At 30.5% G+C, this 18,197-nt stretch overlaps 1 protein-coding gene across 1 annotated transcript in view; it reads right to left on the minus strand.

Annotated features, from left to right (window-relative positions):
• Nucleotides 1-2,686: 2,686 nt before the first annotated feature.
• The window catches only part of LOC111088772 (kinetochore protein Nuf2-like), a 36,936-nt gene continuing 21,425 nt past the window's right edge, over nt 2,687-18,197 (minus strand). The window contains exons 9-13 of the mRNA XM_022399707.1: nt 17,275-17,337; nt 15,632-15,894; nt 9,016-9,207; nt 5,206-5,368; nt 2,687-3,451 (exon numbers count right to left, since the gene is read on the minus strand). Coding sequence (XP_022255415.1) covers nt 3,332-3,451; nt 5,206-5,368; nt 9,016-9,207; nt 15,632-15,894; nt 17,275-17,337 — 801 coding nt within the window. The 3' untranslated portion in view covers nt 2,687-3,331. The remainder of the gene's footprint in view (nt 3,452-5,205; nt 5,369-9,015; nt 9,208-15,631; nt 15,895-17,274; nt 17,338-18,197) is intronic.

An 18,197-nucleotide genomic window follows, 5' to 3' on the forward strand; every position in this document is an offset into this window, starting at 1 on the left:
CCAGTTATTATGATACAAATTCATATCTTTGTGCATGATTATACATATACTAGTTTAATATTAGTATTAATATGTGGTTTATTACAAAAGCAAGACTACTTTTTGGGTTTATCTATAAGTATTTTGGTTTGAATTTTGTGCAAAGCTACATGAGGGCTATCTGTGTCAGCCGTCCCTAATTTAGCAGTGTGAGACTAGAGGGAAGGCGGCTAGTCATCACCGCCAACCAACAACTCTTGGGTTACTCTTTTACCAACGAATAGTGGGATTGACCATCACATTATAACACCCACGGCTGAATGTGCAAGCATGTTTGTTGGAACGGGGATTCGAACCCGCAACTCTTAGATTGTGAGTCTAGCACCCTAACCACTGGGTCTTGTTTAAGTTAAAGATATTAATTATTAAATCATTGTGTTCTATTTTGTAAAAAGTAGATATGTTATCTAATTACTTATTCTCTTTAGTTTATATACATCAGAAAATCTGTTTTGAAAAACGTTACATTTGTGTTTTGAATTGTTCTAACAAAAGTATATGTATCTAAAATACATGTCTGATCAAACAGTCCCTGATCATATAAAACGATGTTATCCTTTATAGTATGTTTGATAATCTTCATATCATAAGATGTAGAGATTAATAACTTTAATGTAAAATCAGATAATTAGGGCTATACAGATAATGATGAATTTAATACGAACTAAAACATTCATATTAAATAAATCTAAAAAATGTGTTTTTGTTTAGGCATATCGTATTATGTATAGTTAATATGATGCATAGGATATATATCGAGGATTTGAATGTTTAATGTAAAAATAATCATGAAAAGTAGTCGTCTTCAGGATTACTACATTAAGTTGCAAGTTTAATTAATGTATGGTTAATCACTTATGGATATACAGATTTATATCATACTTTCTACATAAAACTTCAATCAACATTAAAATAAAATACATTCTCTCCATTACAATCAATATGATGTAATCAACCTGTTATACTACCACAGCCTTTGGTGTAATCAAAGAGATTTATCTGGTGGTATTTATGAAACTATCACCACACTGATAGCACCATATGGAGCACTATCTTTCTGGTGACAGTCTATGGAATTAACACCTATGACTTTACAAACATGATCTCTTGCTCTGTAAGAATCTCTACTATGTGAAATACTTAGTCACTTCCTCTGAACTACTACTACTGAATGACTACTTTAAATGTAGGTAGGGGGGCAAGTATACTACTGACATGACAGTTAAATCAAACCAAATGTATCTATAGCATCCAATAATGACAGTTATGACAAAGTAACATCATTCTCAAAAAAGGGCTGTGAAGTAATTTTGAAGCTATAATTCAAACCTGCTGACAAGGTGCCATGGCCCATGCCTACAGTAATACAACATTGTATTAGCACATACAAAAAGTTCTTACAAAATGCAATGAATCATCTGTAAAGATTGAGGCGGAGAAAGAAAACTGACAATACACAGAAGAACAAGTGAAGAAATAACGAGATGTATCTGTCTACAATGGCACAAGGAAGCAAGTAAAAGGAAGAAAGAAATGGCTAATGAAAAAATGTTTGTTTCCACAAAATGTTATTAAAAATGGTAAGTTGTCATAATTTATAGTAATTTTAGTGTTTTCACAACTTTATTTTACTTTGTCTTAATGGTTAATCTAATTATTTACATTAAGTCTTAAATCACTGTCATTCCCTCTTTCTTCAGTATTCAGCAATAAATCCCACAAACTAGTAGAATTGCAGTACACTAAGCATGTATCTATTGGTTGAACTAATGATGCATAAGGTTAACATTTTGAGGCCAATTTTGACAAAGTAGATTTTGTTCAGGTGCTCTTTATTTTTTTTAGTGATGAGCCAACCTTGGATATAACTGAATATATATTTTGGCATCAATATGAAAATGTTTGGTTTCAATTCAGTTAAATAAATTGCATTGTGTTTGGTTTCAACAATTCAACAAAATAAAAAACAAAATATTCGGTTTTAGTTCAGTGACTTCCACTGTTAGTGCATTAAACCCAACACTGTACAGTTAAATGTCTTACAAATATCTTCTGTAAACATTTTCTAAAAAAGAAAAAAGTTTATTTTTGCACAACAGCAGAAAGAAGAGTAACATTTCTTAAAGTGCGGTTATTTGTTTTACTGAATTTTGCACAAGACTTCTCCAGGGCTATCTGCAATAGCAGTGCCAAATCTTCAAGTGATAAACTAGAGAAAAGGAAGTTAATCAACATCACTCACCACAAACTCTAGAGGTACTCTTATTGAATTGTAGGATATGACTGTCACTTTTATAATGAATTTACAGCTCCCAACTTTGGTGCACAATTTTTGGCAGTAACATAGTGTAATCCAAGGAACCTGATCTCCAGCCCAGTGTGGAGTTACAAGTTAAATCATAAAAGCTCAGAGAAACTTCAGAATTTTGTATTTTATTAAACATTTATACATTCATAGCTAAATATACTCAAATCATTATATAAATTTTTACTTACATTTTCATGTTAATTAAATCAAAGACAATTTAAACATACATATTTTATGTTCAACTTACGTTTTTCAAAGGTAAAAATAAAACAATTACATATTTTATAATAAAACTTTCAGTAGTTAAATACTTTTGTTTGTTATTATTCAATTATCCATCTAAAAAAATAAATCAAACTTTAATAGTTATTAAGTCTGCTAGAAAGATGTACAAAACCTAAACAATTGAAATATATAAATTATTCCGATATTTATAGCTATTATAGAACTAGAGTAACAACCAAAACAAGAAGTTATAAGGTATGTTAAGAGACCTGCCCATGGATAAGAAGTATAAACCTCTATGTAATTATTTTTACTATAGTAAGTTCCTTTAATTGAAGACTTTACATATATATGCAAATAGCATGTCAGGGTTCTTTTGAAGTATATGTTGGAGGACTTCTGAAATGTCAAAAAATGACAGTAAAAAGGTGGTAAAGAAACCTGGTAGTGTAGCCACTGTGGGCAATATGCTTAAGGAGATTTTCTCTAAACCAATACTTAAAATTTTAATATTTAATTATTACTTCCTTTTGTCTTGCTATTATGAATACAACCATATTTTAAAAAGTTCCATGACACTGTGTTTAAAGATATTTAGAAATATAAATAGCAAATTGTTCTTACATGCTTACAAATGAAGATAAATTTTGTGCAAACTAAAGAGTAGAAAAGTTTATTATAAAATACTCTTGAGTATACAAAACTCAAAATTCACAATCACTGTAAAATGCAATTAAAATGAAATAACAGTTGTTCTCTTTACAATGTCTGAGATGTATTGTTTTCTTCCGATGTATCTTTCAAATCTTCCAAAATGTTTTCTAACTCTCTCTGCTGGACTAAAATTTCTTTCATTGCAGTTTCTTTGTATTTATCAAGCTGGAAATTCCATAAATCAAACTGAGTGTAAGTTGGTTAGATTAAAGCAATTTTACTACTAGAACGTTAATTGTATTAATTTATATTCACTTCATTCTTCATCTCATTTGACAAAAATCAAATATTATATATATATGTTAAAGAAGAATCAGTTATAATACATTGCTTTCCTTAATTATCAGTAAAAAGCATAATAACTAGAAGGGTACTCAGTAGAGTGCATACCTCCACCAAACAATGTTGATCATATTCGACTCTCAAAAAATACGAAGGGCATGGACCATTTTTGGCAAGACAATGAGGAATATTCTACATATGTCCACCAAGTTTAATCAAAATCCAATCAATTTTGACTGAGTTATAGAGCAAAAATTGTGAAACGTTGGTCCCCATGTTAACAAGTGATTGTTTTGAATTTTTGTGACCTGGACTTCCCAAAAACTAATCACTTCTAATTAGGTCATAGTCCAAAGGTATACCAACTTTAGTCAAAATCCATTTGGCTGTTTGAGAAATCTTGCTGACAAACACACACGCATAGTGGTGAAAACATAACATCCGTCCACCTTCGGTGGCAGAAGTAACAATGGTAAAAATACATCTAACTGAAGGGTTTTCACAGTACAGCAACAGTTACATACTAAGGTTTATTTTGTATCTAATTCAATCCAAAACTCTGAAACTGTATGTAACAAGAAAACAACATATATTTTCACACAAATTAAACACTTTAAATATATCTCTACAACAATAATTGTATCCTACAATTATTATTTGCAAAATAATAGAAACACTTTTTTTTTAAAAACAAAGCTGAAACAGAAGTACAGCTTCAAGTTACTTTACCACTAATGTGACATAATAACTATCATGTATAGTACACTAATCTAATTAAACCTATATTGCATAAACATATCATTCTGTTAAAAGCTTCACTGAATGACTACTCAGATTGTTAAATACTTGAATTAATTCTACTTTCAAATGAGTAAAATTATAATCAATACACCTATAATATTTTCACCTGCAAACATTTTAAAGATACAGTAAATAAACAATGATATCAAAGTAGGGAGTGTTAGTAACACACTAGAGAATAAGCAACTGAAAAAATGTTTACTGTCCAAGATGTATCTTTTCTATGTAACTACACTTAATAGAAATACAGAAACATTAAAACTCCCAAATTCATATGTTCCTACCTCTTGTAGCTTTTCCTGAAATTACAAGTTATGAAGACAGTATTTGCTCCAAAATTGTAATATCAAACAATATGTGGTGCATTTGTGATGATACGACTATCTAGTACCTGCTCCACTTGTTTGAACATTAAGGATTGGATTATCTTCATACATTGTAAAAGCAAAGGTCAGCAAAAATGAAATAATCAGCATATATATGGAATGTTGTAATAAAATAACATGAATATCTTAAGACATTTTTGAATATAAAACATTATAGTTGTAATGCAAACTTGTAGAAACCTTCACTCTTAACAATACTTTTTACTTTCTACAAAGAATCAGAAAATTTATTAGTGTAAAAAACATATTTACTGTATTTTATCTTCTATTAGTTAAAATTATTGAAAGCATTTAATAATACTTATGTGGGTAGCACTGTAAAAATACTATCCTCAATCTTTGTTCTCAAGTCCACAGACTGCTTTGATCAAAGATAACTGGAATTCTGTAACTTAAATACATCTCAAGTACAGAACAAGTTTAATACAACAATATGGGTTTAGAAGTTACCTTTTCAAGAAGGGATTCATTTTCCTTTTTAACCCTTTCGGAAAATTTTGATTTGACCTCTTCAATATTTCTGAGTTGGCAAAACAGTTTTTCTTTCATATCTCCAAATGGTGCATTTGGTTTATTTCCTGATCTACTCTTCTGCCTCAAATTCTCAAGTTCCCTAAAAAAAAACATTTAAAAACAATGAAGATTATTTGCTTCTGAATATACAGTTTAAAAAGAATTACATTTTTAATTCCTTTACAAGCCCATCACAACTTATTGATCATATCATAATCTTCCACATGTGCTCTTACAAATAAAATGACTAAGCAGTTCTTTTTATTTAAGACTGGATGAAATTAGAATGAAATACTGATTAATAAGATGACTAATGGAAATATGATTCATCTAACGAATGTTTTTTTTATCTGCTACCAGACATATTGCCAAATGAAAAATAATCTGCATTTAAAAAGTCAGCATGTTGGTATTGGTGTTTTTAATCTAAATGGACCTTTATGCAACACATGGACTAAATATACAGTTCAGACATTCTTAAAATTCAGGCATAGCCACATATAATTTAGAACTGCTGATCAGAAGGTGAGCACTTAGACAGCAGTATCAGCCATCTATGCATGAAGCATATTAAACATGTAGCAACTCAAACCTTAGACCCTCTGACTCACAGTCTGGTGCAATATGCTCAGACTAGAGAAACTCAACATGTAATAGTGGCAGAGTCAAATACATGAAAGATTCATGAAATATTTAAATTAAATACTCCATGGTAGTTTATCAACTACTGCTCAAGTGATTTTTGAAAAATGAGAAGTAGAGTAATTTGAGTTTTTAAGCATACATGTTTCACTAAAACTATGTTCCAAGTTATGTGTTTGTTTTATTCTACAAAATGTATTTTTTCTATTCTTTCACAGCTTTGTTAAACTTGAATGATTCTCTATAAATGTGTTTATATGCTGTTACTAGGATGTAATTTTACTATAGCCATTAAGTTTCACAATAGTTCCAAACATATTTCTAATAATTTTGAGAACAAAAAAATGCACAAAAAGAAAACTGTGATAACAAAAGTTTTAAATCATACACAGATTTTGTATTGAAATGTAATATTTTTATAACATTAGTAATGAGGGGAAGAAGACTATAAACTTTCCAATTTAAACTTAGGTCTCTCAGTTCAGTAAATCATTATTCTTTATCTTGTGCAAAAAATTAACTAGTAATATTACATAATTAATTAGAAGACTTAACATTAAATAAATTGTTTGGCTATTTACAAACACAATATGACTTGTTACATTCACAGTAAAAATTATAAAATCAGAAGCTATTTTGAACATGATGGTTTAAACTTAAAAGAAGGGTTATAAAAGTAAGAAATTTTAATAAAAAAGACTGTGACATCATATCTCAGAACATTTTCTTAATAAAAACAATGAATTTTGTATTTGCACATATTTCAGTCATTGCTGCAAGCAACAGTTACAATGACCACATGTCATGCGAGTTTGTTTTTATAAATTGAAAATGTGAAATGTTCCCTATAGCATAACTACACCTCCTCTTTAGTTCAGTAATCCCAACTTTAACAACACTTTTTACCTTCTAAACAGAATAAGAAAAACCTACATAATTAATTGTGTTTTATTTTCCATTAGTCATAATTCTTGAAACCATTTAATAATAGATCTGTTGGTAACACTGCAAAAATGACTCTGAAACTAATACATCACCAGTTAGTTTTAACATGTCCCTCAGGTGCCAAGGGGATGTCTTTGCACCACAATTTGTTGAATATTAAAAGTTCAATCCGGAAACTACCAAAGAGGGTGGTTTTGGATGCATCTTTTCAAGACAACTTCGAGACAAGTCTTCCTTTTTTAATTGATAAATTTTTAATAGAAATACAGCATCCTTAAGTCTCCATACTAGTTAGTACTAAGGTCTACCCACTGGGAGTAAATCCAGTATATATCAATAAAGCCACATTATCAGCATCATTAATTGAGCAATTGCCAACCTTTTATGCTTCTGCTATCACCTTTTTATGTTTAACTTTCAATTGAGATATGAACAATTTCACCTGCGATTCGATAGGGAAGGTCAAAGCATCACGATAGTCAGCAGTAGGATGAGCAGACAGAAATACTTTGAAAGCAGCTACAGGCATAATATTGTACTCGGCTTGCTGCACAATATCTACCAAGGTGGTTCTGAATGGTTCCTGAATATCTCTGCATGTCATTTGGAGATTTCCATGCTTCTTGTACTTGGCCATTAAGCTTGTGATACACTGATTGATTTCAGTCAGCTTATCGCTTAAAATCACTTTTCGCAGCCCCAATACTAAAAGAGTGTGGGAAATGCCTTCTTTTTAGCCAATACAAATGTTCAAAAAATTTCACTTCAAATAAAGAAAAACTGTATTGGGTAGTCATTTTTTCACCCCCAACAAAAATGTCCTCCAATGGCTCATGAGGGGACCTGTTAATGATTTATTTACTCATTATATGAAGCAATGCACAATCTATTTCACTGATTAGATTAATATATCTTTAAAGTTTCTACATAATTGTTCTTAAACTTTTTATCATTCCAGTGTACAACCAACATTAAATTTATAAAATAAATGAGTCAGCGATACATAATAAGGATACTTGTCAACACTGCTATTACAAAAGAATAGACATGAAACAAAATGCCTTGTGTTAGCAATAAATGAAATAAACAGTCATGTACTGGGGTAGATGACATTACAGTTCACTAATAAGACTATTATGAATTTAAATTAGTGTAAATTCTAAAAGTATTTAAATCAACCAAACTAATATATGTTACCTATTAAATTACTTGATTCATCTAAAGCCACTATAAACATTGAATCTCACCTCATTGTTAAAATAATAATAATAATAGTAATAAAAAATGTTAGAATCACCACATTTTTTAAACTAGTATAGCTTTGGTTGGTAAAATAAATGACCTGTTACACCATGCTCCAGAGTACTATTATTCTCCAGGGTATCCTGTAAACTCGTATACAGTACACCCTGGAGCATGTTGTAGTTTTTCCAGGGCACCCAAGAGAAAATCCTTGATAAATTGAAATGTACATTAGACGACTGATGTGAGCTTCTATAGATAAAAGTATCAAAACTAAAGGAAGTTAAGGATTGATTGGGTCTGAGGGGTTTAACTCATCTGAAGGAATGTACACAAAAAAAAAAAACGCCTGTTGGAGTTCAGTTCATTCCTTGGCTTTTAATAGTGCGCATTAAAACTTGTGAGCCATTGAAAGCATGAAACTGTTAGAACTCATGAGATTTTGCTAATCTTAATAATAATGATTTCTTTAATTTTCATCATATGTTATTAGAAAAGAATAGAAGCATTCTTTCTCATCTAAAATAACCTTGACAGAAAACAATCAGGTCTCACTGATTTTGGTATAGTCTTTTGTTATATTCAACTAGAGATGGTAACAAAGCAATTGTTGTTGCAACAGTGATAGAATTGGGTTATAACTTGAAGTATTTAAATCAAAACACATCTGAAATGTCTCATATTTGCATTGTAATTTTATACTGTGAAGAAGAGCTAGTACTGACTTCAAAATTAATATAATTCTGTCAGTGAATATCACTGCCTGTCTACCACCGAAATAAAATAATTAATAAAAAATGGATGAAAAACTTTTGATGCTCCAGAGCATGGCATAATGGGTCAAATACAAACATCCAGTAGCAAGGGCATTTGTACAGGTTTTAGTGTTATAAGAGTAAATTTAGTTTTTCCATTAACCTGTATGTTTCTTGAACTAAGTCCTGCAAAGAGTGCATCTGTTTCTGATGCTGCATGCTTTGTTTGGCAGCCTGATCTTTCCTCACTTGAAGATTAAGGTGGAGTTGTTCAACTTTCTTATGTAACTCTTCATACTTTTTTTCTGCATCTTGGCGTTTTACTCTTTCAGCATCAAGATTTTCTATTTTTTGTCTTAAAAAAAATCATTCTTTGAATTCAGATTTCTAAGATTCTGAAAGACAGTTTTAACAGTTTAATAATAATAAAAAAATACACATACCACAAATATACATAGGTAAGCAATATACGTATATAATAAACAACACTGATTTGGCAAAAAATATTTTTTATAACAAATGTTAATTAAATTTATAAAAAAACTAGCATAACTTTGCACATTTCAATACCAGTTAAATTAATGTACTTCACAATTTATAAATAACCTACATAAAATTACTGTATATTATTAGACTTTTAAAAATATTTCTTGGGTTATTTCAAACACAAAATCTAAACAACAAAAGTTCATCAGTAACCAGAAGAACAACGAGAAAATGGACATAAAATTGTACAAAAAATTGACAATAAAATTCACATAAGGATCAGTGAAAGCAACTTACAGGCTTACATGTTAACAGTTAGTAAGTACCATGCTCCAGAGCACTATTATACTCTAGGGTATCCTATAAACTCATATACAGTACACCCTGGAGCATGTTGTAGTTTTTCCAGGGCCCTTTGTAAATAATAATTATTAAATCTAGAGCACCCAGGAGAAACTCCTTGGTAAATAGAAATGTACATTAGATGACTCATGTGAGCTACTATCGATAACAAACAATAAGAAACAAAGAGGATGTAAATAAAGTGACAGAATATAATGGAGAATGGATTTGAACACGCTTATCAAACAAAATTACAGCATGAGTAGTACTGACATAAATTAAAATAAGGGAAAATTTACTTAAATAAACATATAACATTTACATTAAAACAGCCTTTATGTTTGTTGAACTTAGTGCAAAGCTATTTGAGGGTTATCTATGCTAGCTGTCTCTAATTTTTAAGTGATAGACTAGAGAGAAAGTAGCTAGTCAACAACAACCACCACCAAATCTTGGGCTACTCTCTGCCAATGAATAGTGGGAATGACCATCACATTATAATGCCCCCAATGCTGAAAGGATGGGTGTGTTCAGTGATAGGATTCAATCCTACTATCCACAGGTTGTGAGTTGAGTGCCTTCACCACCAGGCCATGCCAGGTCACAAAGCCTTTACAACAAATTCAAAAGTCTAAAATATGGAGAATAAGAAACAAAGAGGATGTAACTAAAGTAACAGAATATAATGAAGAAAGAATTTGAACATACTTATCAAACAAAAATAAAAAAGGCCTCAATATGCTCAAATAAAATAAAAATATGAAATGTTCATATTTCTGGCAGGAAAAAAATAAATAAATAAAATTATTACTCATAAACATGAGCACATAAAACATATCTGAGCAGACTGAATTAATAATGTACAATTTAGAATTTAAGATATATATATACTAATGTTGACTGAGACATGGTTAAAGAAGAAGTAAACAGATATCAGTTAGATGGATATCAATTGTTTTATAACTGTAAACAGTATAATATGTCTGTGGGGTAATGGTATGTCAAGGGCTATCTGCACTAGCCATCCCTAATTTAGCAGTGTAAGACTAGAGAGAAGGCAGCTAGTCATCATCTCCCACCACTAACTCTTGGGCTACTTTTTTACCAACAAATAGTAGGATTGACCATCACATTATAATGGAGCCACGGCTGAAAGGGCGAGCATGTTTGGTGTGATGGGGATTCGAACCTGTGACCCGCATATTGCAAGTTGAGCACCCCAAACCACCTGGCCATGCCGGGCCTGATATGTTAAGACTCGTATAAGAATTAAAAACTTAAAATATCGAAATGACATTTTATGTATTCCACATCTTTATGATACAAGTTTTTAAATGAACTAAAACATTATAAATATGTAATAAAATTGAAAGTTTAATCTACGTTGGTGAAATAAACCAACTGATTTGCTAGATGAAACAAATTATGTTAATGCGTATATGGATTTAATGGCTGTATTTGGTTTTAAGTTATATATAAATGAAGTAACTATAGAGTTAAACCTATCAATTTCATATTTAAATCATGTATTTATAACACAAATTAGTGAAAAACATTTATATGTAGCAATCATAAAATTTCAATTACAGTCCATTACTTTACAGCACTAAAAGAAATAGAAAAACCAACAACAACAAAATAATAATGATAGGGAAAAGTTTATGAAAAAACTGATTATCAAATTTTAAACAAAATTTAAGTAACATCAATTAGGTAGAAATATATATATGTGCAGATATTAATAATGTATATGAAATACTAAAGAAATAAAAAATCCATTCAATATATCACACATTCACAATACAAATAAATTTAAGAAATCATTGTTTATTAACAAAATAAAAAGATTATAAATGCTAGAGATTTAACACATTGGATGCCATGTGCCCCACAGATAATTATGTTTTTAAGCCAAATTTCTCTTGTGGCATTTGAGTTTGAGACACTGTGATTGCTCCTCAGCACCTTTTGAATATTTAATTCATTACGTGGCAGTCAATGTGTTAATTTATAAAAAATATTCCTTTAATTAATAATATAGATAGTTTGGCAAATGATAGGATTATGATTAATCAAAAGATAAAAAAATACTATAAAACTGAATTTTCAAAATGTGAATTTGATATAAAAACAATTGAATTGTATGAATAGGCTTTGTATGAAAAGCCATTGCCAGGTGTGCATGATGTTGCAGCAGAACTTTGCAGTTGATAATTTCTTGCAGCACAATGAAAACACACTGATTAATTTAAGCCTAATGGCAAACAATTTGTTCAAACCCATAAAATCAATGTGTACATATCTTATGGTATAAGATTTCAGTTATTCACAGACGAAAATCTTCAGTTTCGTTGTGTCAAAGAACAGTAAACAGAAATCTAGGCAAATTTTATGCTGAAGTTTGGCAGGTGTGTTCTTTAACATAATTTGTAAACTCATGGTGATAGAATCCTTTCTGCAATTTAATATTCTGTAATAAATTTATTAAATTAGTGTAGCCCAATTCTCAATTAAGTTAATTATTTCTCATATAAATATAATCATCTACAAAATGGCCTTTGCACTTCATAATTATGTTACAAATAGACCTAGGAGTTTTAAAATTTACATATAAGCCTGAGGATGCAAGCTAAATATACTACGTGACAGTGCTAATTAATCAGATTTTAGTATAACTAAAAGCAAAAGGGAGATGGTTGAAAAACAATTACTGACTTATAATTTCAGGCAAAAGATCATTTGTTTCTCTCACAACTAGCCAATATCTATATGTTAGTACATATTTATATCACTGAAAAAAATCATTATAAAACATGGTAAACCATCTGGCATATATCAGCAGAGATGCATATCATAAACAAAACTATTACTGTTACAAAATGCCGAATATAGAAATTTAAGCAAGTAAAATAGCACATTATTTTTCAGAGATCAAACCTACTTTTGCATGATAAAGACTGCAAATGATTGCTGGAAACACTGACTGCAAATAAAACTCATTACTGACATGTGGTTGGCACTTTGTTATTGTTATTTTTACAACCTTCTAAACTGTGCAGTTAATAGCACGCATTTATTAAATCAAGCACTGTTTAAAATATTTTGGAAATTATAAGAATTAAATAGCTTGTATCAATTTTGTTAAGAGTATTTAACAATAAAATTTTTCTTCTTCAGAATCACACTTTTTACTGAAGAAAATAACCATTAAAATGTATATTTCTATCTTGCACTCAAACTTGTTACTTGCATACTTAACCCTAAAATTACTGATCAGTAATTTGAAGATTTACTAGGACTCGCCCAAGACTATTAAATTGCAAGGCTTTCATTTAGTGTATGTTAAAGACTCGTAGCTCTCTGTAATGTACATCACTGCCTTGCCATGTGCCACCTTGCGTACCATGCACACCTGTTAAAACACTTGAAAATCGGAGAATCTGTTATTGCTTCTGGTTCAGATTTCATTTGCCTTTGACAAAAATATGTCATCATGACAGATGGTTGTAGATGTGCTGTGGTTGTTTGTTCTAATTGTGATAAAAACAGTAAAATTAGTTTTTATAAATTTCCCATGAAAGATAAAAAACTTGGGTTGATAGATACAAAACAGCAGACAAATTTGATCCCTTAAGTAAGACCAGTCACATGTGTATTTGGACCACTTCAGTAGTGATGATTTTAAGAACTATGTGGTCACAAAAGCAAACCAAGATTAAAACCAGGTGCATTGAGTACAAGAAATGCAAGCAATAATGAAGTGTTGCAGAGTGAATGTGCAGCCTGAGTGCAAAAGCTTCTAAATGAAGCCAGCTGTTTCGGGTTCTCAACATGGAGCTGACATTGAAACATGTATTGAAAATTCTTCAAATTCAAATCAGAACAATTTAGCAATGGAACTTGAAGTTACCATTGAAATGCAGAGAAAGGAGATGAAGTAAAGAGACAAAAAAATAGCTGCTTTAAGACCAAAGATATATCTGATGCAGAAGGAAAAAAAACTCTAAACACTGCAGACAAGGTATCAAAGTATCAAGGGCCAAGCAAAAAAATGTGGAAACTGATAAACTAGGTAAAAATAGCCTACATCGTTCAGTTATCTAATATTTCAATTAGATTACTTATCTAGAAATTAAGTATTTTCATATATATCAAAATGTTAATCAAAACAATATGTTGGGTTAAATGTCTTAAAAGACAAATGTTTTAAATTTTATGATATGAGGTGCATGAAATTGATGGATGCATGATTCTTTTGTTAAGTGACCACTTTAGCAACCTTTGTCACTGTAAGTTCTTTAACACCACCAAACATTCTCTTAAACTTAAATCTTTGTTTGTGACCACCAACTTGTTCTTTCATCTTTAAGAAGATTTCCTATTTTATGTGACTTGCTAGGATCTTCTGATCAGCATAATGATTGTCAAAACTGAGATTACATTATATTCTGTATTGATTTTTCTGTTGTGCAAATATTGTAATGTTTTGTTATTCAAAAATTTATGTAGTTACTGCCGTGAGCACAGTATATCTGTTCATCATTGCACTTAATGTATGCAAAGTGGCCAGACAGTGATGTCATTTTTCATCAGCTAATCACAGTACAAATATTGTTTGAGCTAACTTGTAATATAATAGTCTTGGGATTTGTCTCACAGTTTCATTTTATTTATATTGTGGAGAATGTCTTTGTAATCAGTCAGACATTGATTAAATGTAGGGTGTTTTATTACTCTTTTCCAAAATTCATTTTTAAATTATTCTCAAACATCTTTGTGGTTTAGGTATCAGATACTATAAAATTTTGAAACATGTGACTGAATATAATGGTCTGTATATTGAAGTAACTGGGAAGCTTATCTAAAAAAATCCTGGAGACTCTAACAAGATTTCTTCAATATATTTAATAATAAAATCTACCAGTTATTCCAGGCAAATTGGGATGTTTGAAGAAAAATCAAGATCAGGATTCACAAGATTCTTCCAGTCAAATTATAAATATATACCACAGAAAATAAGTAGCACATTTAAAAAACTAATTCAATAAGCAACTGTTTAGTGAATTTCTGAATAAAAGGGTAAAAGATGTTGTCCCTAAAATTTATTTACAACAGGAAACAAAATTAAACTATGAAGATAAGGTTAGTAGCTCAATTTTGTGAATGAGATTCTGATGTGTGTGTAAAAAAGAACAAATAAAGCAACACTACCACTATGTAAAGTCATTATGAATCTAATGTGTGTGTCTTGTTAAATTTTCAAGTACTTGAAACAGATTTAAAATACTAGAAATCACATTCAAAGAGATTTTTTCTAGCTTTATAATTTTTAGTAACTGATTTTGTAAAGCATGGAGAACCCTTGATAATGAATGATGGTCACCACAACAACCTGTCAACAGAACTATTTACAATTATAATGCATTACCAATTTTTTTAAAAGGTTAAATCGTAATCATTTGTTAATTAAAAAAGAAATATATATATATATATACAATGTATCTGAGATAACTTTTTCAAACTTGGTTATACATGGTAAACAAAGTGGTAATTGTCATTATTAAAAATTTTCTTTGCTTTTTACACAAAGAAGAAAGGGGAGAGAACTTGAGAAGTAAACGTCTCAGCTTACTTTTAGAGGAAGTGCATCAGAAAAGCATCCAAAAGACAGCTAAAAAAATAATGTAAGGGTAGAAAATTCAAAATCTTTTAACATAATGATAATTTTGATTTATGTAGTCATAAATGCCACTAATTAAGGAATCATTAGTTCATGACCAGATTGAACACATGAAGTCAGTATTCCTTTCTCACAACTGGACTTCTCATATTCACTTTAATAAAATATTTTAAAACTAATTTCTAGCATATTTTTCTCTAAAACACAAAATCTAAATGATACTCTTATACCTGTTAAATGAACTATAAGTTTCAGGGAAATCGCTTCTTACTTGTATTCCCTTATCTTGCCCAAAAACTCATTCAGAAATTCAAGGGCACTATCTACTCTTTCAGCCATCATTTTGTGGGTTTCAAAACACATCATCATAGACTTCTTTTGGTCTTCCAATTCTTTCTTTCTTGCTCTCAGCTCTTCTAACTTCAGTCGCAGTTCTTCTCCTTCTTTAACTAACTGATCTGGGGATCCTACTATTTTACCTTCTAGTTCCACTTTCTGTTCTTTCAGTGTGGCAATATTAACTTGCTTTTCACCCTAAAAGTAAATAAACAGATATTTTAATCCATAAACTGAAACTTTTATAACAATTTCCTACAATTATTGAGATCATGTCTCTCTACAAGAGTGGATAATTCTCCGTCTTGTTTCTCATGTAATTTTGTTACTACGGCTTTGGTTTCAATTTCAGGTAAGGTTTAGTTATATTCACTGAGTATATGCAGTTAACTATAACAAAATAAAAAAAATTGTGTACTCTAAACACACATCTTTATGTTTTCATGAAATATGCAGGTTTTTTGTGTGTGACTCCTGATAGGATACAAACTAATTAGTATTTAGTAATCATAACAATAACAAAGTAATGAATTAATAATTAGATTAGATGATCTTATATTGTTTGTTTGTTGAATTTCATGCAAAGCCACTTAAAGACTACCTGTCCCTAATTTAGAAATGATAAGACTAGCGGAAAGGTAGCTAGTCAGCACCATCCACTGCCACGTCTTGGACTACTCTTTTACCAACAAAAAAAGTGAGATTTACAATCACATTAGAATGCCCCCAGCTGAAAGGGCAAGTATGTTCAGTGATTCGAACCCATGATCCAGTGATTGTAGAGTCTACTAAACATGACAACAACTGATATCTGATCACCACAATCTTCCCATAAGGTCTTGAGTGTTGAGATATTTTAAAACAGGAAACATTAAATTCATGAAAAGGATTGTTTAACACTCCTTGGGAAATTTTGAATTTGTTTTTGAACCTTAGTTCCTTTTCTTCAATTCATATCATATTTTACTTAATAGCTTTGGCTCTAGATAATGCACTCATAGCTTCTATAAACTAAATTGTGTTTACAAATTTTTTTTTCAGTCCTAATTTATTTTCTTTGCTAAGTTTCTTGAACTGAATAACCACACTTGGTTGCTTATTTCACCATCATATTTCAGTCATATGAAAGCTGTTTGCAATGCATCAGGTTACTTAAAGAAAAGCAATACAGCATTTCAATATAGATTATACATTTTCTTTTCAAGAGAAAAATTTTGAAAAATAAACTTGTTAAAATTGGTTTAAAAAACTTGAAAAAAAAAAGGAGGCAGGACAGATGTTGTTATACAAGCCTATAAAAACTAAATACACCTAAAAATACACAAAAGAAAACTACAAAAAAAGATGCTAATATGCCAAGTAGGGTAGATACATGGGTGAAAAGCTGAAATTTCAATTCAGAAGACCTACAAACTAAGTTTTTGTTTATGCTTCTTTTTGTTGATTATAAAATTATGATCTGTGTCATCTTCCACAGTTCTGTTACACTCAGCAAAACCAGGATCCTACAAGTACCCTAAAAGTTACAGATTTAAGTTTAAGAAATCAATTCAAAAAGTTATTCTTCAGTCTTCTTACCAGAGTTTTCTCAATGTCAGAAATCATGGTCTTCACTTGCTGATATTCTTGTGTAACAGATTCCTAGAAGACAGCAAAGTTCACAAGTTAGAAAGTTTTAAGTTACAAGTCAAACATAAAATCACTGTATTAACTTCAAGTTCTTTTGTAAAGTTCATAATATGAAATGGCTTGTAAGTTACCATAGAAATTAAACATAACAAAAGTAGGTTGAGGCACTGACTGAAAGAAATCACCTGCAGTGTCTATATGGTCTTTGACTACATATAACAATTAAAATTTAAAAACAAGCCTCTAAACCCATACTTTCATACACGCATACTATGCATTTTAAAGATTTATATATATATATATATACAGTGTGTACCAGCAAAATAACCCTGTAATATATTTCCATTAATTCACTCAACTATGCACTTAATAAACTATGAAAATTTGGCACACATAACAATAATAGCCTGAAAAGTTTGAGATGTAAACAGCCCTTACTAATGTCATATGCACTGATATAATTTTTCGGGGAAACACTGTACACAGCGTGGTCACAAGTAAATAGACACCACCTTTTCAGAAAAATGAAAATTTTCAGGCATATTCACATGAATTGATATATTTATAATTTAATTAATATCTAGTAGATCTTCCTTTTGCTTTGTGGAGTTCGTTGATCCTTTGGGGCATCGTGAGAATCATCTCGTCAATTTTAGATTGTGGGATTTTTGCCCACTCTTGCTACAAAACTTGGAATAGATCGCTCTTTGAAGTTGGTTTTTTTGGTTGTTTCTTGACTTGCTGGTCGACTATGGCCCAGAGGTTTTCGATGGGGTTCATGTCAGGGGATTGGCTCGGCCAGGGCAACCTCTAAATACCTTTTTCTTCCTGCCACTTTTGGTTGTTTCTTGACCTGCCGGTCAAGTATGGCC

The sequence above is a fragment of the Limulus polyphemus genome, unplaced genomic scaffold (genome assembly GCF_000517525.1).
Source record: "Limulus polyphemus unplaced genomic scaffold, Limulus_polyphemus-2.1.2 Scaffold4399, whole genome shotgun sequence".
In the NCBI taxonomy this organism is placed as follows: domain Eukaryota; kingdom Metazoa; phylum Arthropoda; class Merostomata; order Xiphosura; family Limulidae; genus Limulus; species Limulus polyphemus.